The sequence below is a fragment of the Protopterus annectens genome, chromosome 4.part0, assembly GCF_019279795.1.
Source record: "Protopterus annectens isolate FY-2018-M chromosome 4.part0, PAN1.0, whole genome shotgun sequence".
Taxonomy (NCBI): domain Eukaryota; kingdom Metazoa; phylum Chordata; order Ceratodontiformes; family Protopteridae; genus Protopterus; species Protopterus annectens.
In genome coordinates this window covers 13,745,590-13,772,919 of record NC_056733.1, presented here as the reverse complement: position 1 = coordinate 13,772,919, position 27,330 = coordinate 13,745,590, and the positions used below count along the sequence as shown (strand labels likewise).

At 39.8% G+C, this 27,330-nt stretch overlaps 1 protein-coding gene across 1 annotated transcript in view; it reads left to right on the top strand.

The window, feature by feature from the left end:
* Window positions 1–27,330, top strand: part of CCHR4.PART0H17orf75 (chromosome chr4.part0 C17orf75 homolog) — a 671,853-nt gene that overhangs the window by 133,814 nt on the left and 510,709 nt on the right. Inside the window, exon 2 of the mRNA XM_044068053.1 lies at window positions 10,224–10,307. Coding sequence (XP_043923988.1) covers window positions 10,224–10,307 — 84 coding nt within the window. The remainder of the gene's footprint in view (window positions 1–10,223; window positions 10,308–27,330) is intronic.

Genomic DNA, 27,330 nt, shown 5'->3' with positions numbered 1-27,330 from the left:
GTATGTTACTGTGACTGTGGTGTAATTGGTTGTGGGTATGCGCTTTCATACTGGTGTCTGTTTTTCAGTTCTGTTACATCCCTGTAGTGCCTGATATATTTGCAAATACATGTGTAATTCCCCATAGTGGAATTGGGTTAGTGTTATGTCCGTCTGACTGTAGTTTGGATGGTGTTTGGTGATATGCTTAGAAGCGGTGTAGTTTTCCTAGTTTGATTTTATGTCTATGTATTTGTAGGATATACAGTTGCCTGGCCCACGCAAGTGTTGTGCATTTCTGACGCATCAGTGGGATGATGTGAGGATTTAAGTCACTAACTAGTGAGAAGTAATTGAGTGTTGGACTTGTACTATTTCAGTCAATGTATGTTAGGACAGACGGGATGGGGTTACTGCAGCAACTGTGTCAGCTTATCTACTACAGTATTTCGGATATGTCCCTATTTTCATGGCTTTCTCCCCCCACTTTGTCAGGCTTGGTCCAGATTCGTTGCACTAAGGGGTTCTGAGCCTACCTCTCGATTGACAAGATTGTTTCAGAATGTCCAGGTTTATTGCTCATATTTTTGGTCTATTCCACAGATTCATTATTTTTATTTCCCTGGTAAATCACTGTGATGATCTGAGGATTTCTGTCATTAAATGATGACATACATTTCAATTTCAGAACTCACATCCTTCAGGACATGTGTGCTGAATCAAACCCTGTCAGTCTGGCAACATTCTATATTTATAAGAGCAATATTTAAAATATGCCCCTAGTTTTGGCCCATTGTCCCCTATTTGGACAGCCTTTGGCCAGATTTCTTGAGAGGCATGGTACTGAGGTACACCTCTACTACATGTTATGAGCATATATGTATACATATACATTATATATATATATATATATATATATATATATATATATATATATATATATATATATTATATATATGTATATCTATATATATATATATATATATATATATATATATATATATATGTATATCTATATATATATCTATATTTATAGGGTCCCTATCACATCATTTGAAAATGCATTCTATTGAATGCGTTTTCACCGAACTTAAAATAGTGAACAGGCGAAATAGCGAAGCGGCTTTTCAGCGAATTCTTTCCCTGGGAAAGAAGTCGCTTAGCCGCTTCGTTAGTTTGCCGTTTTGCACTGTAGTGTGGTCTCGGAGATTCCCTTATCCGGTATGTCTCCCGAATGTAAATGTGCAATAGTTACTGACCTTAGGGTGCGGGTTAAGGTAAGTGCATATATAGTAATACATTTAGCGTACCACCTTAGGGTTAGAAGTAGGGTTTTGTTAAGTGTATGTATGTTTACTTTTTTTGGGAGGGTTAGAAGTAGGGTTAAGGTAGGTGTGTATGTGTTGTAACTGTTTACTTTTTTTTTTTTTTTGTTTGTTTTTGTTGGAACAGCAATTTCTTTCCCTATGAAAGAAATCACTGATGTTCATCGTGTTTCACTGTTGCAGTCATTACAATTGGGTTATCCTGCTGGCAGGCTACCCGCAGTCGGCCTGAATTCCAAAGTCCTGGTCTGGCGTCGGTTGCTGTTGCCTCCTCCCTGACGTCAGTGCGCCAAGGATATAAAAGATGCAGCAGACACCATTTTCTTCAGTTTTTCTTGCCTCAGATGTCAGGTGCCCCCAAAAGGGTAATATAATTTATGCCAGTAAACATGCATGCAGTAAAGTAAAACTCTACCTTCATCTATAAGCAAATACACCACATAGGTTGTATAGAATAGAGAAGTACAGATAAGGCCCAGCAAAGGAAAGGGGGATGGTGGGTGGGTAACCTGGACTGCAACAGTGAATACACTCGAACATCTACATTTATGGTAGGTACACAACTGTACTATGTTCATCGTGTTTCACTGTTGCAGTCATTACAATTGGGTTGAATCCCAAAGCTAAGGTTGGGCGGCTGGGGCTAAATAGGATTAGGAGAGGCTAAGAGACCCTGCAGAACCGCAGTTGCAAAGCCTGCTCTAGATTTAGAGTAGAGAGGTAAGTGATAGTGCTTTGTAAAAGTGTGCACTGAACTCCAAGTTGCAGCCTCTAAGATGTCTTTGGTTGGTACTCCTCTGAGGAAGGCTGCTGAAGTGGCTGCTGCTGTGGTTGAATGTGGCCTAATGCCCTTAGGCACTGATTTGCCATGCTGTGAATAGCAGAAATGAATGCAGTGGCCTATCCATTTTGAAATAGTCTGTTTTTTGATAGCCTTTCCTTGTGATCCTGCAGCAACTGACGCCGGACCAGGACTTTGGAATTCAGGCCGACAGGGTAGCCTGCCAGCAGGATAACCCAATTGTAATGACTGCAATACACTCTAACATCTACATTTATCGTAGGTACACAACTGTACTTTCTGAGCTGTCGATATTTTCAGCTGATCTGATATAGACCCATATATATTTATTTATATCTATATCTATTTATTTATATCTATATCTATACGTATATCTATTATATAATATATATATATATATATATATATATATATGTATGTATATATTTTATATGTATATGTCTGTTTATATTGTGTATATATTTTTCCAATATATGCATCTCCATACATGTATACATCTGTATATGTGTGTGTGTGTGTGTGTGTGTATATATATATATATATATATATATATATATATATATATATATATATATATAAAAACCTGGCTGAGTCTACAGAATCTTTTCCCTACTGTTGAATGACTCTACTGCATGAAATGTTTAGAAAAGCATCAGTAGTCCCTACAGCTCAAACGGTGAAGTGGTACATTGCTCTGACTATGATGTACAGGGCCCTGGGTTCAAGACTTGGCAGGGCTGATTATTTTTTGTTAGGTAGAACAGTGGCTGATGGAGACGGTGATTAAAGCTTTAACCGGCTTTAATCGGGTTTGCTTGACGCTAAATGATGCCAACACATGGTTAAACATACAGCTGGTTAGTCTGTGTTGTTTTTACTTAGCAGCATGCAAACCTGCTTACACCTGTGCTAATTTCTTTAAAAGAAAAGAAAAAGAGGTGATAGGAAAGTGGTGAAAAAGGGGCACGCAGAGGGGAAAAACAATATGAAAGATAGCTAGGGATGTGCAGGACGGGTGTAGGGAACATCTGTAGCTGTTCATTTCTTATACAGCAGCAGCTGTGCATTTGTACAGAATTTAGAGATGAATTTGGACACTCAAACCCCAGAGAGATAGGGGGGTGAGGACAACAGCAATGTGTTGTCAAGCCAGTTGGACCAGATTACATGTGTCCAGATTACATGTGTCCAGTGGACACGTGTGAAATGGACAGCTATGTATGGGGTGATTTTTTTTGGGACAGATGCCCTTCTTTTTTTTTAAGGTGAAAGTGGGATGTTGGGGAAGGATATTAGATGCATCTGGGGAGGTAGGTTGGGTAGGGAGACAGACAAGGCAGCAGACAGGAGGTATATGACACATGGGGGGGGGCAAACGCATTTGACAGGGAAGGTGTTTGGGAATCCGAAGCCCATGGGCCCATATGTTTACAGTGAGACTGAGAGCCCCACCCATGGGTAGTCACCACTGCACCTTCACGGCCCCAAAGGTGGCTGTGCTGGGGGCTGGACAGGAGGGCGGCCTTCAATCTGGCGCAGCTGCTCTCCAAACTCAGATCAAAGGGTGCTGTGCACCAAACCCTAGACCTGACTGCGTGTGACAGCCTCCCTTCCGCACCCACTCCCAGAGGGGATGGGCCCATCCCCTGTGGCGGTTCAACCCAAAGGTGGTGCAGGATCACCAGACGAGGGAGATCCGGGTTGGGTCCTAGACATGCTGGGGCCCGATGCCATGGCCAGATGAGGTGAGACAGGTGGATCTGCTGGGGTCTGCCTTCCTAAATGCGTTGTGGTGTTGAAGTTTTACAAAATATGTTGGCTAGTCATGAACAACACATTTCAAGATTAGTTATAACAGCATGCATGGGTGTTCCAATTAATCCCATAAAACAGATTAGGTTCATAGGTAGGTACTAGGCTATCTGCCCGAGGGCATTTATAAGCCTAGCCAGAGTGTGTTGGCTTTCGTCGCCCCATTGATTTAATTAACTGAGCCTCTGTCAAGCAGAGCCAATGAAGTGGTCCCAGGGGTGTACCTTCTGTTACCCATCCACTCGACAATGCTTCTCGTAAAGTGTTAGTGAGGGGCTCTGCCTAATGTAGTTAGGAATTTTGTTCCAAAGCATGGGGAGTCTCTGTGACAGGAATCTATCCCTCCAGCATGTTCTATTTATTGTTGTGACGAGGTTTAGCTCACTAGAGCGCGTGGCTCACAGTGACTTGGATTTCTTTAGGTGGAGCATGTCCATCAATTCTGAGTTGGGCATGGCTTTGTATGTCAGGCAGAGATCACCTCTGAGTAAGCGATATGCCACTGAGTACAGCCGGAGTTTTTTCAGTCGGGCTGCATAGGACATATATTTGAGGCCAGTAATCCTCTTAGTGAGGTGCTTTTGTGGTCTTTCAAGCTGTTGGAAGTGTCTTGTGGGGTACATCCCAAATGGGGCACTGTACTCTATAATGGGTCTGATAAGTGACGAGTAGAGGGACACTATAACCTCTATTTCTAGATGCAAACCCCTTAGTAATTAGATGGGCCACATAGAAGGATTTCCTAACTATTTTGGCAATATGATTGTCAAAGGAGAGATTACTATTTTCCTGGGTCCCCAGATCTCTTATTACCTCTTCTGTATTAAGGGGGCTGCCGCCTATGTGGTAATTTGTGGGCATTTTGTTTTTCCCCAAATGGGATGACTATGCATTTTTTGGCATTTAGCTTGAGGCCATGACTTTGACACCAGGTGTCTGTCTCAGTAAGGCCTTTTTGGAGGATGTCCTTGTCAGCCAGAGAGTCAATTATGGCTCCCAGTTTGCAGTCATCGGCGAACTTTGTTAGCCATAGTCCTCCTGAGTTTGCCGGTACTTCTGAGAAATATATGTCGAACAGTAGTGGTCCCAGAACTGAGCCTTGCCGTGTGAGTTCTGTCTGTAAGCCAGTTGGCAACCCATCTTGTGACGTAGGGGTTTATGTTCAGGCTGGTGAGTTTTTCTATAATACCTGAGTGAGGAATGGTGTCGAATGCCTTGGCGAGATCAAGGTAGGCTGTGTGAACCACCTTTCCCTCGTCTATGGCCTTGGTAACTGTCTCGAAGAAGTCAACCAGGTTTAGTAGGCATGATCTGCCCTTAAAGCCAAACTGGGTCGGGTCAAGTGTTTGGAGGTTCCCAAAGTCTTTGTTAATGAGTTCCATGATGATGCGCTCCATAGCCTTGCAGACCAGGCTAGTCAGGCTTATGGGGCGGTAGTTACTAGGGTCAGTTGTGGCTCCTCCTTTGTGGAGAGGAATAACCATTGCTGTGCGCCATTCTGTGGGCACGTAGCCTGTGGAGAGGCTGAAGTTGAACAGCGTGTTTAGGTGGGGGGGGTTAGTTTGTTCTGTAGTTCGTGCAAGATGCAGCCTGGGACACCATCTGGCCCCATTAATGCTGTGTTTTTGGCTTTTGAAAGGGCTGTTTTCACCTGTGCTTCTGTGATTTTCGGGACACTACACTTTTCCGGTATTGTTGTGGGCCCTTTTGAAGGTGAGAGGGAGGTGAAGTTTGCACTGAATCTATCTGCCAGTATGTTGGCAATATCAGTAGGTTCAGTATATTTTGTGCTGTTTTGGACTATCTCAGAGCATATCTGCAAGTTGCCACTTAGATTCTTGACACAGAACATTAGAAACATAGACATTAGAAACCGTTGCATAGCAAACAGAACACATGCATAAATGGAACAACAATATGCATCATAACAGCATGCCAGTAACATTGACGGCAACAGGCCACCAATAATGGTATTTGAACAAGATATGTTAACATGCAAGCAATCAAACCATATTAACAATAATATAACACAAATCCCAACATTAGGGTTGAAGTACAACATACCAGTAGTATATGAGTAATAGTTATTGGATGCAGATGGGGGGGGGGGCAGAAAATACATTTAACTGTTTATGCTTCTATTTTTATTACTCTATGGGTCTGCCCTCACTTTACATCTACCTATGGCCATAGCTTCTATAGTACAAACATGCCTGTTAAACTGTCAACCTGTAATGGTATGGGGAAAACTGTGACAACTCTGGGTACATGACTAGAGTTACATATCTGGCACAGGAGGGGTACCCTGAACTGTTATGCGAGTGTTCTACTGGCATACTTCAACTGGTTTCCTATCTGTGTCCAGGATTATTTGCAGCAGTGACCACTAGCCATGACAGCATGACACTTGAGAGACATGCTTTGGAAACATACCTCTCAACCTCTTAAAGCATGAAATCTGGACAAAGCCATATGGGACAAAGGCCCATAAATATGGACAATTTTTAGATATTGCTCTTACAAACTTGGATATGACCTCTGACACTTGTATGTCTATCATTATTTTTTTAACTTCAGTCCATAGTGGTTTGCCACTGATTTGCCATGACACCACTACTTTATGAAAAATGGACCACAAATCTGAGACAAATATCTGGACATTCAGTGACTATCTGTACAGTTGAGAGGTATGATATGGGAAGAGTGCGTATTGTATGTACCTACCCTGCTGTCATTTGCAGTCATGTGGTGTGACAATTGAACAGTTGTACTCAGTTTATTAGTATACCCTTCATACAGCTACTGGCAACATTTACTTACCTGTAAAACCTGTGGGGAAAATATCTGTTAAAACTACTTGACTGTTTTTACATTTATTCCGAATTCCTTGTGCATAGATATGCACACATCTTAGTACCACTCCCTGGATTCGAACAGTGTCTGGGTGTGCAGAAGTAACAACTAAGCTATTTCTCATCACAATGAGCTACTGGGGAACTACTGTTTCTTATTTCAATGGTTTCTGCTTAATAGTCTCTTGGTTAGACAGTCTGAACTTGTAATTATGTGATGCGTGCATGACTGTTATTGTACTGTGCATTACTCCTTTGGATTACTACAACCTGGAAAGCAAAGGTTAACACAAGGAAATACTGCATGGTACACACATTGATACTTGACATATTACTATTCAGGGTTCAGAGCTTAGTGCAGTATATATTTCACATTTCATTTATATCTCATTTTACAGCTACACCATCTATGGTTTCTCCTAACAGCTTGTTCACAGATGCACCTCAATTAATGTGTGCTGTCATAGCCATATTTGCTGTGAAGAACCTGTATATATTCTATATATGTCTACAGCAACATACCAGAATAAACAACAGTTTTTTAAAGGTCGTTATTGTACTTCAGTATTCGGCAGTCATACTTTCGGCAGTCATACTTTTTTATTTAATCAGTTCACACAGTAACAGTATACCTGCTAGCAGTAAGCAATGTATTCCTTAGCTATTTTAACAAAATACTGCAAAATAGATTTGTACTCACCAGCTTGTCGGCACAGCCTCAGCAGTCTGTTACCGTGGGCTTCTATGTTCACAGCCCTGTCTACTGCAGCTGTAGGGGAGAAAAACACACATTATGCATATCTGTCTATCACATTTTTAGGCTAGTGTTTGCTACAAACTACTTGATAGTGATACTTACACACTACTGGAGCATTCTGGGCCCGTCCAGCGTGGATCCACTGGTCCAAGAGAGCCCCATTCCTATGCTTTAGGTCGGCATAGTGGTGCCGTACCTGCTCACCAGACCGGGGGATGCCTGTAGCACTGGGTGAGATCATGTGTGAGATGGTTCCAGGCCTCCACTTTGTATTGGGAGCCCTGGTACTGGCCCCTGCAGCAGTCTCTCCTTGTGGTTTTTAACTAGGAGCCCAACCATGACCCTGGACTCCGAAATGCCCCAGCGTTGCGTCCGAAAGCACACTCCCTCTCCTACCCAAGCCATTGTATCTGCACAGATGGACTGTAACAGATTATGGCCGTTTTCCCACCTGCACCATTTAAATAGTGTGATATTCCCTCCCTTTGCTATCATTGGAATATTTTGAAATGGTTAAGCTCCGCTAATCAGTGCACAAATCAGCTAAGTCGGTTTTAACAATGCTTAGAGGGGAAGTTGTTTAGCAGTGTTTAACAGTGCACAAATCCACTTAGCTGAGCTACCTGCTGCTTAGCATTCACGTCTTAACAATGGTTACAGTTGCTAAGCATAGCTGAGCATTGATAACCATTGCTCACTTTTAATTTTTTAAATATGTCAGAGGACTGACTTCATTTATTAAGTGTATATGATATACTTTACATACCTCTGTGTGCTTTCCTTACATTGGCAAAGGGTGCGACTATACTGCATGGGGCACTTGTGTGTACATTAGTGGTTTCACATGTTATATGCACTCAGACTTGCATTGTACACCAGCTACACTACCCTGGTTGACAAAAAACAGTTGCTACATAATTTAAGTTTACAAAAATAATTTTAACACTACTTTCCCATATAAAAATAAGTTGTCTGTTTTGGTACTCTAACAGTGAACGCCTGCATGTAAAGCAGGGACTGTAACCACTACACTTATCTCGGCTTGGAAATTTCAGCTGTATATTTGTATTTATCTCCTATGGGATGTTTAAGCTATGGTAAGTGGAGGGCCATAACTCGCACACCCGCTTAAGTTAGCTTAAACATTCCTTAGCCTAGAAAAAAAATTGTAACATTATTATTGTATTATTATATTATTATGTTAAATAAGTGAGTATCGTGGTGTTCTGACAAGTCATTAACGACTGCAATCGGGAAAGAATAGCATACATTTGGCTTTCAGGCTTCTATCCTTCAGAGATTCTTACTAATATATATCCTGTTTTCTATCAACTTTCTAAGTGAGTGAGGGCAATTTTTCAGAAGTGTCCGTATTTTTGTTGTCCCTCCCATTATTTGTGCTTTCGTCCACATGGACTGCTGTCAGGGAATATTGGCATACATTTGCTTTCAGACTTCTATCCTTTGATAATTCATGCTAATGCATGACCTGTTTTCTATCAACTTTTTAGTTTGTGAGGGCAGTATGTATGATGTGTCCCTTTTCAGGGATTTATCCCCCATTATTTGTGCATTTGTACACATTTCCTGCCTTAGCAGGTTGCAGAGGTGTCGTACGGCACTTTTACAATGCAAGGGGTGTGTGTCAGAACCTGGCACACACCCCCTGTATTGCTTTCCTGATGCCTTGTGTATTTCAGTGTCCATGGACACTGAAATGATCATTTATTAAATTTCAGTGTCCGTCTACACTGAAATACTGGCATAATATTAGAATAATTCTCTATTATGCCAGATCCTATTAGAAAGTGCCATACGGCACTTTCTGAGTGTAGGGGACATGTTCAATGTCCGTGCACTACTTGAACATGCACCCTGCACTTGTTCACGATTAGTGTCCGTGTAGGTTATACAGCAGCACGCCTTCATGAATATGCAAGGTGCGCTGCTGTGCTATACGGACACGAACCATTCTGTGCAGAAGTAATGCTATTCCTGCACGGAGTTTATTGAATCCCAGGGAGAGTTATTTTACTGTTGATAAATTGGTCAGTCACAGTAATACATATAACTGCTTGGGAGTGTGAGTTTTAAGTGCGCATGTATCCATGATGATCATGTAGTGCTGATGTAGAAGAGTTCTTTCCATTAGCTGAAACTAAGCCATTTACATGGTTTATGCTTAAGGAGTAATATGGTTTTGCCTGTTGTTAACCAGGTTGTTGTTTGCTTCGGATGAGTACGTAAGTAATTTTTACTTGGGACCAAATCTCTGTGTAAAAATGTTAATACCTTTCAGCCACATGTTGGGTACTACATGTGGAATTGGGGGATTCCATTTAAGAGCTTTTCTTAATTTTGTCTCAGTTTGTCTTGATGTTACTACTTTCCTTTTTGCATCCATGATGATCAGGTATTGCTGTGCAGTCAGTGATGTGCAAGATTTCTCTCCATTAGCTGAACTAATCCACTGACAGAGATAAAATTGTACTGATAACTTTCTTGTGTCAAATGGCTTATAGTTGGTTGCACTTTTATTTCAGTATTTTACTGAAATATTTATAGGTACAAGTTGAAACCTGTGTTTATTTCGTAGACCCATACTGCATATATTTTCATACAAACAGATGTATGTAATGTATACATCCTTGCACATTGTACACTAAGAATTTTTCCTGGAAAATATGTTCTTGTAGGTCTCGACCAGAAGCTGATAATGAAAGTGGAAGCAACACCAGAACTACTAGTACCAGTGAAGTCGGTACTCAAGATGGTTTCAGGTAAGTGTTTTTTTTTTTTTTTTTTTTTTTAACTTGTAGTCGATGGAAGGTATGCCATAAGTTATGAAATCAGTGGGAAATAAAAATAATGCCAGCTAGTAACAAGTTGCCATATGTTGCAGTCCAGTTGCAGAAACACCTCACTGTGAATGCTTTCTATATGTATAGAGGAACAGTAATACAGGAAAGAGGATACCCAGTAGAGCGAATCCCAACACTTGTTAAAATAAATTGTGATTCACACAGAAGGGCAGATTCTACAACTTAATACTTAGTTACAGTTTTCAAGCAGTTCTGCAATACGGGGAAGGTGCAGCCAACACACTTACTGTGTGTGTGTGTGTGTGTGTGTGTGTGTGTGTGTGTGTGTGTGTGTGTGTGTCTGTGCAGACAAACACACACGTATGGGTTTGTTATAAAAACCTGAACTTTTAGTAGTCAGTTCAGTAAAATAAAAGCTCAAAAATGATTCAGCTTTCCCTGTAATAACTAAAACACTCTAAACTTACACAGTGGTGGAGGGCAACCCCCCCCCCCCAACACAACACTCTCATGCCACCACTTAAACTCACAAACACACACTAATGTTTGAGAAATCACACTTAATCAAGTAGCCCTGTTGAAATTGTATACAATATTTACACGTTTGTAGGTGTGTATGGATGGGCGTGCATGTGTGTAAAAAGGGTTTAAATTATTTTTACATCTTTCTCTTCATGCGTTTGTGTATATTGAATCCCAAATCCTGCAATAAGGTTTGTCCCAAATAAATAACTGGTGCCAAAATCATGGACTGAAACTAAATACAAAAAAAAAACTGCATTATTTTGTCCTTAGAGATGCTGTCTACCCTGTATCAATTCGTTTACTGATAGAGTTTATAGCCATTTGGGGAAAAAAAATGATAGCTAGACAGACAGTCAAAAGGCACGTTTTTGATATACAGTTCTTAGGGTGGCTTGCAGGTTCATGCTTAAGAAGTAATATGATTTTGCCTGCTATTAACCAGGTTGGTGTTTGCTTAGGATGTGCACACAAGTAATTTTTACTTGGGACTAAATCTTTGTATAAAAAATGTTAATACCCTTCATCCCCATATTAGGTACTACATCGGGAATTGGGAGTGTTTCATGTAAGAGCTTTTCTTAATTTGGTCTCCGTTTCTCTGGAAGTTGTTTCCTCACTTTTCATATAATCTGTATTACAGCTTCTTGTTTTTTTTAACTCTTTTATTCTCTAGGGATATTTGTTGATGCTCAGCAGGTCTTCATAAGTGCTTCTCCAAAATGTACGGATTTCTTCTTTTTTAGGTGGTGTTGCTATTGCTTTGTTTTCCATTTCTCTATAAAACCATTTTGGGGCATCAATAAATTGTTTTAGTTCCTCTCCCTTTTTAATATTTCCAGATGTTTTGGGTTTCTAATACCATGATGGGAGTAGACCCCATTCCTAAGTCAAAATATGATTAAAGTTCATGAAATTAGTATTGTTTCACTCTTTGATGTCAGCCAAAAGTGCTCTTCGCAGCACCTACAATGTGCCCAGTAATGACTTTTTCTGCAATTCGTATGGAGTTGCATGTATTGGTAGCATATCTAAATATGATTGTAGACTCTTTCTTATAAGACCTGTTGCTAAGATTGGAACTATCTGGGTATCTTTCTTCCACATTGCTCTCGTTTTTGCTTGCAAATCCTATGACCTTATGACTTTGTGTCTCTCTGTACCAGGAAACTGTAGTCACTGGGTGTGGCGATTTCAATGATCAATGCTACTTTTTGTCTTCTTTTCTTGGACCACTATATCTGTTTTTCTAGTATCTATCTTTTGAACTGTTGGTAATGGATGAACCCATGTGATGTAGACTTCATCATTTTCTATGATGCTTTGTGGCTCATGTTTCCAGTGTTTTTCAGCTACTTCAATACCATAGTGTTTGCACACTCTCACCAGTGCAACAGTCATGCCACATTATTCTGCCTTTCAGTATACATTCCTTCTGCCATTAGTATGTCACAGCCAGCAACAAGGTGTACAACTGTTTCCAGTTTTGTTTTACAAATCCTACATTTGTCTGTTTCTCCCACATGTTCAATGGACTTTGTAAACCAACATGTACGTAGCCCACCATCTTGTGCCACCAATATTAACCTTTCATCTCTTGGTTTGAATTTGGCTCTCCTTAACTATTCCTGCTTTCGTTCCTGATCAACATGAGGTTCTTCCAGAAGTTTTCTATACTTGCAACTATATTTATGCATTTTTCCACATTTCTTGCCTTTTCATTTAGTCCTTCACCTTATATTCTTTTTTTTGTTTTGTTTTTTTTTTGGCACATTCAGTTGCTGCCTGTTTTTTTATCCACTTGTGGTTTGATTTCCATTCCTGCTTGACACCAATAGGCTTCTGCTAGCCTAAGCAGGGAAGTAAGCTTAGATTTATTTTCTTCATGTTTCAAAACTTTCACTATGTTTGGGTCTTGTGAGGTAAGCAAATACATGTGGAGTCCCACGATTGCAGATCTGTGCATGTAATAAGTTTCAAGGAGGCCCATTTGGAACGAGAAATATATAATCTTGGCATGCACTGATTTTTATAAATCATTTGTTGAGCATGAAACATCCTTCTTGTTTTCCTGTCTAATCTATCCAACATGTTTTGGTGCCAGTCATTCACTCCAGAACTGTAAGTTAGGACAGGAAGAGCTAATTGGTTTATAGCTTGGATTTTGTTCCTAGATGTCAATATTGTTTTCAGGATTAATTTAAGTCTTGTAAAGTACTCCTCTTAAGTTTTATTCACATTTGCTCTTGTTTTGTTGTTGATCCTTCATCAGTTCCCAAATATTTATACACTCCCTCTTGCTAAAGTTATTTTATATCACATTCTTGTCCCAAACTGATGTTCTCTTGGTGCTGCAGTTTTTCTACTTTAAAGGCTGCTTTTGCACATTTATCAAGACCAAATGATATTCTTATATCATCTGAAAAAGTTTTGACAACTTGCAGTTGCACTTTCAGTTCCTCATCTGATGAGCCATACAGTTTCAAATCATCGACAAAGAGAAGATGAGAAGTCTTTACACTTTGTTGTTTTCTAGGAGCCAAATCATAGCCATGATCTAAGCTGTTAAGTAGACAGACAGTTTAATGGGTTAAAGGCAAGACAGAGTAGCAGCAGTGACAGAGTCACCCTGGAATAGCCTCCTTTGATCCCCAAGTAATAATTTGTCCTTTATCATGGCTTAATTGCAAAGTGGTCTGCCACTGTTTCATGGTCACTGTAATGTAGTTGGTCAGTGTAGGGTGCATCTTATACATTTTTAAGTAGTTTTTTGTCCATGAATGTGGGATACTATCAAATGCTTTTTTGTAGTCCGTCCATGCCATTCTTCCCCTTTTTACAGTTCTACACTATGAGTTTATTTAACAGCAAATGATCCTTTGTTACATATGACTTTCTTTTATTGCCCTTTAGTCTATTGCCATATTTGAGTTTTCTTCTAAATGACTGTAGACTTGTCGGCATCAATTCCAGTGTGTAGTTTATACGTTGTCTGAAGGCAAGTTATTGGTCTATAATATTAAGGGTAGCTTGAAGGTTAACTCTTAAGTAGGAGCATTGTTTTTCCTGTTAACCAGGTTGGTGTCTGTTCAGGGTGCGCATATAAATAGTTCTTACTCATGGATAAATCTTCATGCAGAGATGTTAGTTAATACTTTTAACCAGAAATTAGGTATTGCATCTGGGCCTAGGGCTTTCCAATTTGAGGCTTTTCTTAACTCTTGTTTCAGTCTCTCTGGCTGTTACTTCATCCCATTTCTTATTCTTTATTTTTCTTCTGTCCATTTAACATTTTTGTTACATTCCACAGGATCTTCATAGATACTTCTCCAAAATGTATTTCTTCTTTTTTTGGTGGTCTTTCGGTTCCTTTTACCTTGTTTCCCAATTCTCTATAAAACTTTTTTGGGTCATCAATAAATTGCTTATTTTGTACTTTTCCTTTATATTTGTCTGTGCATCTTCTAAGTTTTTCCACCTATGCTGAGATTTTTAGTTTGTTTGCGATAATACATGATAAATCCTGATGTGTCCTAATACTGCTCATTGTTTTTATCATGTCTAAGTATTTTTGTTTATTTGTTCCCTCTTCTATACTCTTCTAACAGTGACACTTCTTGTCTTAGTTGCTTTATAGTTTTCTCTATTCGATACTTCCGTGATGGTATTCAATTTCTCCCCTTTCTCTCCTTCAATACCCTGTGTTCTTATGATAGAACTTTTATCGGTTATTAACTTAGCTGCACAGTAATATATCCTGTTTACTTGTTATATCACATGGATCTCTATGGACAGTCCTAATTATTGTGTTCATTTGTTTTATCAAAACTTCTGAGTTTTTAGGTTTTGTTGATCTTCTGCAGACTATTTCTTTCATTGATCTTAGTCTGTCTCTATTAAGTCAATCAACTCTTCTCTTAGCTCTTTTTCTTCTAAGCTGAGAACACATTTTTTGTTTTCCATTTCCTACGGGCATTCTATAGAAAGTTATCATTCATCTTCCTGTGGCACATTCTCTTAAATTTCATCCTGTGCCATCCATTGTGCTGTCATATGAGAACTCGCTGGCCTGTCGCTCCTCAACATTAACCGTGCCAGAGTTTCCACAGTTTCCTGTTCTTCCCTTGCCGTTCAGCGTCAAGTAAATGTTTATACTTGTTTCCTGTGGAGGGTGCCATAATATGTTTATATGGCACCTGGTCAGTTGCTTCCTGTTCCACTGGTTTCCCCTTAATATGGAGTTCCATTGCTCTATCCTTTTGAGGTGCTTTCTGAATTAGATTTTCTACACTGAGTCTTTCACTTTGGAGGTAGTCCATAACCTCAGTTTCTATTTCTTTAACTCCTCCATTACTGATTCCCTTTTCTACTTTTCCTCTTTTTCTTATTTTTCTTATTGTAACGTTTTCCATGTCTCGATTGTTTTGCCTGTATTTCTCTTTGAATATCTTTGGTGCTGCTCCTTTTTGCATTGATTAGTTTTGCTTTCTCTTTTGTATAGATATCATATTAACTCTCTCTTTTTCTTTTCCATGTCAATATTTCTTTTTCAGATGTCTCCTGATCTTCATGTTTCTCCTTATTTGGGGGCTTGTTCCATCATGCTGTGATGTAACCTGTGTTAGACCTTCTACATCAAATCCTTCACTTTGCAGGCACTCCATAACTTTAACTTCAATTTTTTTTTTAACTTCTACTTTACTAATCTACTTTTCTGCATTCCTTCCTTGTGATGACTTTTTTATTGTGAAAGTTTCCATATCTGGATGCCTTTGCTTGTATTTCTCTTTGAATATCTTTGGGGCTGCCTTCTTTACGTTGATTAATTTGGCTTTCGCCTTTGCATAAATATTGCACCATATCAAATCTCTTTCTTTCCCATGTCCATATTTCTTTTTTATACTTTTCAAAAATGTCTAGGTTTTGTAGTTTATATTTTCCCACTTCCTCAGATGCTTTTCTTTCCAAGCAGATCAAAGTTTCTTGGTGTATATATTGTTTTTCAAAAATCTGTTGTATTAATGACCACAAATTATTTGGAGCTTCTGATAGTTTTTCTTGTGGAACTATTTTTTTCCCTCTAATTTCTCTCGTAATCTTTTTGTATTTTTTGTCTCTGGAAATTCTGGGCTTTTTGCATAATAGTAACAATACATAGTTTCTTTCTTATCCTCAATAGTCCACTCTATCATCTTTATGGCTCTTCTTTGGCCTATCAGTTTTTGTGATTTTTATGAATTGCTACTTCCTTCTACAACAAGGGGGCCATCCTTCCCTTAGGCCTGACTTGGCCCCATTCTAGGAATGTTTCTGTATTTTGAGGATTCTACACCTTTGTTTTTTCCAGTCCTGGCACTAGTGTGCCTGTCGGGATTGAGCATTTTTTATCCTGGGTCTTGTGCACCCAGCTGTCTTTTTTTTTTTAATTTTTACCTAATTCTGTCCATGATATATTCTATATAAATACAGCCTATATATCTGTGTCGCCCTGGTGAGATTTTGCAGAAAACAGGGTCCACCGCATGAAGGTACTCGCCAAGACTTGAGGATGAATTCATTTTCAGTGGTACTATTCTCCTGTGCTTGCTGACTTTTTTCATCTCTCCACTCGGACCACTTCTCCTTTATATCTGACATACATTTTAAGTTTTCTGCTTGTGTTGATATTTTTAGTTTTTTACTGGAAATAGTGTATGGTACATCCTAATTTGTTTTGATATTGTATTGCTTTTTCCAGCATTCCCAGAATTGTTGATGATCTGTTCCCTTTTCTCTATTCTAACAGTAACATTTATTGTCCTAGTTGCTTTACAGTTTTCTCTATTCAGTGCTAGCATTGTTACATTTACTTATTCCCTTCCTTTCCTTTGTTACTCTACATTTTTGTGGTGACATTGTACCTGCTCTTAGTTAAAGTACACAGTAGTGTATTTTATCTATTTCTGTTATAATACATAACTTTGTCTTAACAGTACAAGTTTTCTAAAATGTTGGGTCTTATTTACTTTTTGTAATCTATTTTGTTCATCTGCCTCAGTATGTCTGCCTGTCTCTATTAAATCAAGTAGGTCTTCTCCAAATCATTCTCTTCTACACTGACATTGTCTTAGCACTGTTCCTGCTTTCCCCTTGTTGTGCAGCTCTAAATGAACTTTCATGCAAGTCTCCTACACAGGGTTCTAGAACATCACCTTATGATGCATCATCTTCAGATGATTCCTACTCAGTCTGCTGCTCCTCCATATGGGGATGCATTAGCCCATCATGCTGTGATATTGCCTCTTCCAGAGTTCATAGGTTCATAGGAAGATACTAGGCTATTGGGCCGGAGGCCCTTATAAGCTTAGCCAAGAATTGTGCCCATATTCCCATAAAGTCAGCACCTGTTTCCCCTGTGCAGCAGGGACACAGGTGGGATCCCATGGGTGTATTTTCTGTTTCCCATCCAGTCGTCCAGGTTCCTCTTAAAGAAGGCTAGAGAGGTACTATGCTCGACATGGTGAGGGAGTCTCTTCCATAGATGGTGAGTCTTTGGGACAGAAAGCTATCCCGCCGACAAGTTCTGTTAATGTTACAGACCAGGTTGTGGCCTTGCTGGGGGTTGCGTAAGTGGAGTTTGACTTATTGATATGCAGCAACTCCATCAAGACTGGATCTGAGATGGCTTTGTATGCCAGACACAGGTCACCTCTGAGCAGTCTGTATGAGGCTGAGTAGAGAGACAGGGCTTTTAGCTTATCAGTATAGGACAGGTGTTTGAGATCCTGGATTTTCCTGGTCAGGAACCTCTGTGGTCTCTCCAGCTGCTGCATGTGCTTGACAAGGTACATGCTGAAGGGGACATTGTACTCAATAGCGGGTCTGATAAGGGAGGAGTACAGGGATGTTATAACCTCCTTGTTCCTGGATGAAATACCCTTACTTATGAGGTGGACCATGTAGAAAATCTTTCGTACAATGGAGGCAATGTGGTGGTCAAAAGTCAGGTTGCTATCAATCTGGGTGCCCAAATCCCTCATGGTTGATTGCGTGCTTAATTCATTGTTATTAATGTGATAATTAGTGGGGTCTCCATTTTCCCCAAAGGGGATAATGATGCATTTTTTGGCTTTCAGTCTGAGGCCATGCTTCTGGCACCAGTCATTTGTTTGGGTAAGGCCCTCTTGGAGGATGTTCACATCACTAGGGGAAATTAAGACAGCACCCAGCTTGCAGTCCTCTGCAAAGTTGGTCAGCCACAGACCAGTTGGCTTGCACCTCAGAAAAGTATATCCCAAACAGTAGAAGCCCCAAGATCGATCCTTGGGGTACACCGCTCACTACTGCTCTACTACTAGTGGTGGCTTTCCCTATTTTGATTGAGTAGGCTCGGTCAGTGAGCCAGTTAGCTACCCATCTGGTAACATACAGGTTGATGCCTAGCTGAGAGAGTTTATCCATTATGCCTGAGTGGGAAATAGTGTCAAAGGCGTTGGCTAGGTCATGGTTGGTGGTGTGCACAGTCTTCCCCACGTCCATGGCTTTGGAGACTGTTTAGAAGAAGTTGACCAAGTTTAAAAGGCATGCTCTCCCTTTGACAAAACCAAACTGTGTAGGGTCAAGCATTTGGAGGTTGCCAATGTCCTTGTTTATAAGGTCCATGATAATGTGTTCCATGGCCTTGCAGATCAAGCTAGTTAGGCTGATGGGTCTATAATTGCCTGGGTCAGTGGACGCTCCACCTTTGTGTAGAGGGATTACAGTGGCTGTCCTCCATTTGGCTGGGATGAAGCCGGTGCTCAGGCTTTGGTTGAATGCAGTGTCTAATGGAGCTGACAGCTCATGCCTGAGTTCATGGAAGGTACAGCCATGGATGTTGTTGGGTCCCATGGAGACTGTATTTTTTGCCTTTGAGAGGGCATTAAACGCATGCTCCCTGGTGATGAGGGGAGGGGGGCAGGTGCTGGGGATGTCCTGGTTTACTAATGGAGGGACAGGGGGATGAAGTTTTCACTGAACCTGTCTCCCAGTAGGTTGGCTGTATGTACTGCGTTTGTGTATGTGGTGTTGTTGACTACCAGTTCAGAGCAGATTTGGGTGTTACTTTTCAGACTGTGGATGTATGTGAAGAAAGCCTTGTGATTGTCCTTAGTGGATGTGGCCAATTTGGACTCGAAGTTGGCCTTTAGTGGATTTCACCAGCGACCTTATTTGCTTGTGTAGACAAAGGAGAGATTGCTTCCATCTTGGCACCTGTTCTTCTTGATCCTGGACAGCATATTGCTGCTGTTCGCCAGCCAGGTTTACTCTTCCTTGAGGAAGATGATTTGGTCCTGTCAGGTATTGCTGAGTCCATACAGCAGTGTAGGTGCTCATATAGGTTTTTTCAATTAAATTCCACCTTTGTTAATATTTTTTTAGACCAAGCACAGTGAAAAATTCAACGTTCAACAAGTAACTCAAAGAATATTTAGAAGAATGCCAGCTGTGACCACGGATTTCAGTTAGCAAATACAAAGTATAAGAACTGATTTATAGCTTGAATCTTATTCCTAGATGTTAAGACACTTTACAGTCTTAGCTTTAGTCTTCTGGAGTATTCCTCGCTAAGCTTTATTCTAATTTGTTCATTTTTATTGCAAGCCTTCATCTATTCTCAAATATTTATGCACTCCCTCCTGTTCGTTTCTTTATATCACATTTTTGATATTTTATTGGTACTGCAGCTTTCCCGTGATAAATGTTGCTTTTGCATATCTTTCAAGACCAAATGTCGTTCTTATATTGGTTGAGAAAGTTTTAACCATTTGTAGTAGTGCTTTTCGATCATCTTCTGATGAACTGGACTTGAGGCAAGCCTCCTGTAAAAGGTTCCAGAACTTTGCCATATGTCATAACTTGTACAGCTGCGTCCTGTTCCATCTGGTGCCTCATTGTTCCATCATGCTGCAGTATCACCTTATTTTCACTATTTCTTTCCCTAACTGAACTTTTGTGCGAGTCTCCTACAGAAAGTTTCAGAACATTCCACAGGCAAAATTAGAAACTGAACTCTCCTCTGAGTATGAATCAGAAATCTGAGGAAAAACCCGCTTCTGTCCCTTCATCCTCCTGTGTAGATTCAAAATATTTAATCTCTTCAGGAAAGTAGGTGTCCCTCTTCTTTTATCAGAAACTTTCTTGGGTGGCATAAGCTATGGAACCTTGCTGGCTAGGCTTACGTAGGCCCTTGGGCCGATAGCCTAGTACCTACCTATGAACCTATTGCCCCTTGATGCATCTTTTGTAGATACATACTGTTCCTCTGTGTTGGGACTCATTGACCCATCATGTTGCAATGCAGTATTGCTTCTTGTCAGAGTTTTCACACCAAATCCTTCATTTTGCAGATGGTTTATCACTTCATTTTTATTAGTTTAATTTCCACCTTACTAAACTTCTTTACTTTTATTTATGTTAACAGTTTGTTATTTTATTTTTGTGTTGTGAAATTTACCATGTCTAGTTGATTTTGCCTGTATTGCACTTGGAGCATCTTTTGAGCTGCATTTTTCATATGGATTTAGTTTGTCTTTCTTTTCTGCATAAATATCACAACATATCAGATCTGTTTTTCTTTCCCCATGTCCAAGTTTCTTTTTTATACCTTGAACAAAGTACATTTTCATGAATGCCTAAGTGTTCCAAGGCACAGGACACCAAACACAAAAAAGGAGACCAGGAACACAACGTCCAAAGGATTTATTTAAAATAGCAGTTAAAATGCAAAGCTTTCAAGTTAAACTCTTTTTCAATGCAGCATTGAATTCAATTAATAAACTACATAATACTATCACATGAAGTACAGCAACAAATAGTAGAATTGACATACATGATAAAGTCAGATCAGAAAATGCAGTGAATATTAGACAACAGTCATTGGATAATGAAAACCTAAAGTTAAGTGCTAACGTAGTGAACAATAAACAGAAAAAGCATTTGTACAATGATGATGCCTAAGTGCCTAAGTACAGGTTGTTATCACTGATGATTTCCTTATATGATGCTATGCTCTAAAGCTGGTAATATTTAGTTCACTACACTCCTAGCCCCACCCCCCCACGTACATATATATACGTACATACACACGCACACACACACACACCCACATATATATATATATATATATATATATATATATATATATATATATATATATATATATACATACACGCACGTGTGTTTGTGTGTATATAATATATAGTGTGTGTGTGTGTGTGTGTATGTATGTATGTATATATATATATATATATATATATATATATATATATATATGTGTGTGTGTGTGTGTGTGTATATATATATATATATATATATATATATATATATATATATATATATATATATATATATATATATATATAAAAACGTGTACGTATAAAATGTACATATATATATTTACATGGATCTACTTTTAATGACCGAAAATCCAAAAACCTGAAATACTGACTATCAAAATAATGAGACTACAATGCCGACTTCTGAAACTTTAAAATGCAGAACCTCAAAATGCTGAATTTGAATGTGCAAATGGTACATGTAACTCCACTTACCAGACTAGTACTATAACAACAAAACTTCTAAAAACATCTACCTCTACAGATATAAACCGCAAACTCGTCATACAAAAACGTAATTCCTAATCTAAACAGTAATCTACACAAACCGTACTATTCACATTTCCAAAACACTTCATATACTTTCACACTCAATAACTATAAACTTACCTCTGTTCTGCAAAAGGTACGATCTGAAACCCACCCAGGTGGGGGGTCATCACCCCCCCACACACCCTTAACTATATTTACCAACTCCTTGATCGTACTACAGTGGGGGAAAAGGGCATATACCTTTTTGTGACCTTAATGTTGTCTACACTCTTCCACTACTGTAGGGAGCTTTGTGCAAAACATCCACCATGTTTGCTTAAATACCTAGTACAAAAATTTAAAGAGACATGCCTGTATTTACAAACACTTACGTGCAGCTTCCTGCCTTGTTGTCAGTATTCTGTATGTCCACATTATCCGTTTCAGTCTTCTGGCACTTGGCATTTTAAACTTTTAGTATTCTCAGAATTCGGCATTGTGGTCTCACTATTTTGAAAGTCTGTATTTTGGGTTTTTGGTCTTTACAAATGGACACATTTACATATGTATGCGTATATACACACACACACACACACACACACATATATATATATACACACACATATATATTGATATATACACATATGTAGGTTATATATATATATATATATATATATATATATATATATATATATATATATATATATATATATATATATATAGATAGATATATATCTATATATATATATATATATATATATATATATATATATATGTATATATAGATTCAGTGTAGAAGCTCGAAATGCTGAAATATCGAATTTCAGAATTTCAAGCCCATAAAGTGGAAACCTGAAAAGCACGAAAACTCAAACACGAAATTCAAAATCTCTCATATCGGAGATCTTGAATTAGCGCTTCTGCTGTACACAAGCACACACTTCCCCCCACACACAACCACAAGCTCTGTCCTACATAAAAGCAGGGGGGCAACTCCCCTGCACCCCCCACACCCCCCCTACTTTAATATTCTAACTCGAAGGTCGTACTACATACAAATACACACAAAACACCACCACACAAGTTACATTCTCCTTGCACACACACATCACAGTAACAAAACATACTAACACACACCACAACCCCTACCAAAAACCCTTAACACATAAACACCTACCTGAATCCATAAGCACAGTGAAACACCAGAAGCGCTAATTCAAGATCTCCGATATGCAAGATTTTGAATTTCGCACTTCTGAGTTTTCATGCTTTTCAAATTTTCACTTTATGGGCTCAAAATTCTGATATTCGATATCTCAGCATTTCGAGCTTCTAAAGTGAATCATGTATGTATGTATGTGTGTGTGTGTGTGTGTGTGTGTGTGTGTGTGTGTATGTATGTATGTATGTATATATATATATATATATATATATATATATATATATATATATGTGTGTGTGTGTGTGCGCGCCACAGCATCAGTGGATAATTTGGCTGTACTTCAGAAATGGTGAATAACATAAGATAATTAGTGGGAGGTGCTGGGAAACTGAGTTCTCTTTTAGTTAGAAATATTTCTATTCACCTTAAGTGTTTGTTTGGCCTGCTTGATGTACTCTGCCTTAATATTGCTGATCTGTAGCTGCATCTTATTTTTCCCACCCACCCATCCACCCAATTATTGTTGTGTTGTTAAAACATGGTGGCTTTTGAGTTGCCCGCCCCACTATAAATCTGATTTTGGACACTCCTCCCAGTCCCATCTCATCATCTCATTCTACTGAATACAATGAGATCATTTGGGAAGGCCCACACCATTCATTTCTTAACCTTGAATTATCTTCTGTTTCCTCCATTCCCACTTAACTTAAAACATGCACTTTATTCAGCTGCTTTTACTGTATTTGTGTTTCTTCCTACTTTATTCCTTTATTTTGCCTTTGCTGCTTGTTCTTAAAAAGTGTTCAGTTGCATTTATTCTGCTGCATTTATTATTGCATGTTATTAGCCTGATTAAATTGTAACACTTATTCTAAGCCTCTTGGTTTTGGTTTAAGCAGCTGGACTTCAGAAAAGAGACATGCCTGTATTTACAAACACTTACGTGCAGCTTCCTGCCTTGTTGTCAGTATTCTTGTGGCAGGAGAGGTAGCTTGCATCCTTCTAAGTTGGGAATTGCTGAATGAAGGCTTAGTGTGTCTGTTATTCTAAAAGTGTCTTAGTTCTGGCCTAACCGTGTGGGCATCAGGCCAGTTATTTTACATTGAAAGGTTTGTGGTCTACACTCTTGTGGGAGGAGAGGGTAGCTTCTGCCTTTCTGAGCTGGGAATTGCTGGTTGAAGGCTTGTTGTGGTTGATTATTTGAACTGTTTTTTTTTTTTTTCTGAAATTGGTATACTTTTTGTTTGCTGTAGCATAGACTAGAATCAGACCTGCTGAATCTAGTTGTGTCTTCAGTACTTGAGCACTAAACCAGGCCATCTTTTGTTGGAGAGGGTTCCCCCTGCACCCTATTGGCAGGAGTGTGCACTTAGAACTCATCTGATTGAAGATTGCTGGAACAGGGTTCAGCTTTGAGCTTTTTTATTGGTTAATTTGTTTACATCAGTTTGCACTGATTTAGTACGTAAGCACAGAGTTTGAGCATCACGCACTGCCATGCAGTGGTGGGCACCGTTGGTGGTGATAGACACAAAACACTTTTGCCTGCAAATTTTCCCTTAGTTGTCTTATTGGTGCTCCATCTGTAAGTTCTTGTGATTGTCCCTCACTGATGGGCGATGCATTCAGCGAAGCTCCTGAGGTGCCTACACAGATCCTACCCACTAGCCCTTTGTATTTTGTATCCACTTTTCCTGTCTTCTACTTTACCCAGTCCTTCCTGTCCTGTCCCTGTTTTTTGAGCACATCAACTTACCTAGCATTATGGATGGACATTTTCCCAGTTTCTCCACCCAGCTTGTTCGACATGGGCATCCTGAGGCAATGTAGCAATTGTCTCATGTACATTGGCAACCCACTTTTTCTATTTCACGCAAATTCATTATGTGAGAGATGCATCTAAATCATGAACCTAGAATCCAGGCTCTCTTCCTCACCAGTCAGTTTATCTGATACTAAGTAGGTTGGCAGCATGCACACACCACCTCCTGCACCTACCAAGCCAACAACACATAAACTTACAAATGCTGAGGTCCTTACAAGAAGCTTGCCTAAATATCAGAGACCTCCCAAACACAAACATGCTTCACATAATACATTATTTGCAGAACGTAGTACACATAATATATTGCACACCAGTGTCTGAACAGTCAAGCCCCTAAGGCATAACACAAAAACAAACATCTTAGTCATAGGCAACTCAGTTGTGAGATACACACGTCTCTCTCACCAGGTTGGATAAGGAAAAAGTCACTGTTATCTATTTGTCAGGTGCCAGGATTTGCCATATTACACACGCACTCAGGTCTCTCAACAACAGGCACTGTTATGACTCCATCATAGTCCGTGTTAGTGTGAATAACTTGAGGCATGCCTCACTGGACTATATGAAGAAGCCGTGACCGAGTTCTCTGATTATGTGTCTCAAGCCTTAAATAGCATTTTACCTTCGCCTAGTATGACCCCTCAATACAAACAGAAAATTATTGACTTCATCAATTGGCTTAGTTTCTGGTGTCATTCAAAGGGGATCCAGTATCTGTCAGCCTGGGATGACATGGCCGACAGACCTCAGTGCTTTGCCAGAGATGATCTTTGCCAGACATGATCTTAATCTGTCACCCCTGAGATTTAAGTTGCTTGCTAAGTCTCTTGCCATCCCTATAGTACCTTTTTTAGGCAGTGTCACAAGAACAAAATTCCCAATGTAAAAATACTCTCTAAAACCAATCTCAAGGTTATGCTGCTAAATGCTAGGAGTTTAAACCAGAAACTGCGCTCACTGGAAGCAGTCCCCTCACCCTGGAAGATACTGACATTTGTGCAGTCACTAAGACCTTGTTTAAGGCTGTGGAGAGCATCCCATCTGTACCAGGTTACATTTCCTTCCACACATTCAGACCACAAACTAAAGGCGTGAAAACTAAAGAATAATACACCTCTAGATTGGTTAAACGATATGATTCCCTTAAATTACTTCAGGTACAGTTGACTGTAGGTAAGACCCCTCTTCAGGTCGTTGCCAGCCATAGGATCCCTTGCATGAATCAGGACATCCACTCAGCCTACTTAGATTTACTTGTGATAATTAAGATACAACCAAACACCCTAGTTTTGGGTGACTTTACCCATCCATAGACTGGATAAATAAACTTACTTGCCTAAAGGTTCCTGGACTTCCTTAACTCCAGGTCCCTGGATCAGCTGATTAACTCACTCAAAAGGGGCTGAAATATTCTGGACCTGGTGCTCACCAAGATGGGGAACCTCTGCACCATCCCTCAGTGTGTGGCCATGCCTGGTGAGATTTGATCCCAAATCATTCTTGCTAGAAGTAACTACAACACAGGACCCCTCCCCTTAGCAACAACTAGAGTAAAAAAACTTATCCAAGGCCAATTACAACCTCTTGCATGATGGCATAAATAGCTTCATAACCCCTCCCCCCACTGATGGAACAGACACATATGGTGAGTTATACCCTAATGTTTTATACAAGGACCTGTGCAATTGTATTGACTCTGCTGTACCTGATCAAACCAAAGCAAGATCTTCAAGGAAAAACAAACCTGCCTTATAGACTACTGCCATAAAGAGGTACGGTTGCCACCCGTCCTGTTGTCAGCGGGACACTCACGGGTTGAGCCTTCTCATCCTGTTTCCCGCATTCGCAGACAGTGGGACTTAAGTCCCGTTTTCCACTTTTAGCGCTGTTGAATTGCAATTGCCGTGGAAAAGCCGAAAATACTTCTGGTTTTTCCATGGCAATGCGGCTAAGTCACCAACTCGGACCTGCAGTTAGAGGGATTCCCTGCTAGGTCCGGGTGGTGTAATTCAAGTAGCAATTGGCTGCAGGGATTGGAGGGGGCGGGGATTCACCTCGAAGAGCCCAATAAAGGTCGCAGCTGTAGAGCAGTTTTGTCTTGGTGCTCTACAGCTGCGAAGGAATTGGAACTTAAGGCCACCAAAGAAGCCAGCCAGCCACCAAAGAAGCCAGTCTGCCAGCAAAGAGGCCAGCCTGCAAGGTAGCCTACTAGCCAGCCTGCAAGGGAGCCTGCTAGCCAGCCTGCAAGGCCCAGGGAGCCTGCTAGCCAGCCTACAAGGGAGCCTGCCAGCCAGCTCAGCCACTTGAGCAGACAGACAGTCATCCAACTAGCCATTCCAGCAGGAAGGAAGCAAGCTAGCCCAGCAAAAACTGTGATAGTGGTAAGTACATAACCTAGTATTTTGTGGCTTTAGGTATTTAAAATGGGAATATTGTGCTTTATTTAAGTTTTTAATGTTTAGAGGTAGATGGGGATGTAGTATGCAGTATTTAAATCTGTGCAGTGGTTATTTTGAGATTTTTGAGTAGTGTTTTTTAAAGGTATAAAACCTGTATGTTTATGTAATTGTTATTGTTCTTGGGGGTATGATTTGGAAGCATTACTTTTAAAAGGCTGAACTGTGTGTATAGAAGTTTTGTTTATTTCTGGTGGGGGCAGTAAAATATAAATTTAGTGTGATGTATTTCTATTGTAGTAGCTTTTTCTGGGTATTTTCTGTTTGCAGATAGAAAATGAGCATAGTTTGCACTTTTTTGTGTGGAAATGTGTGCAATTTAATGCTGTTTTCAGGATGTTAGGATATACTGTTTGCGTAATTTTTCCTATTCTTGCAAGTCAGTGTGTATGTGGTACAAGTCTACCTT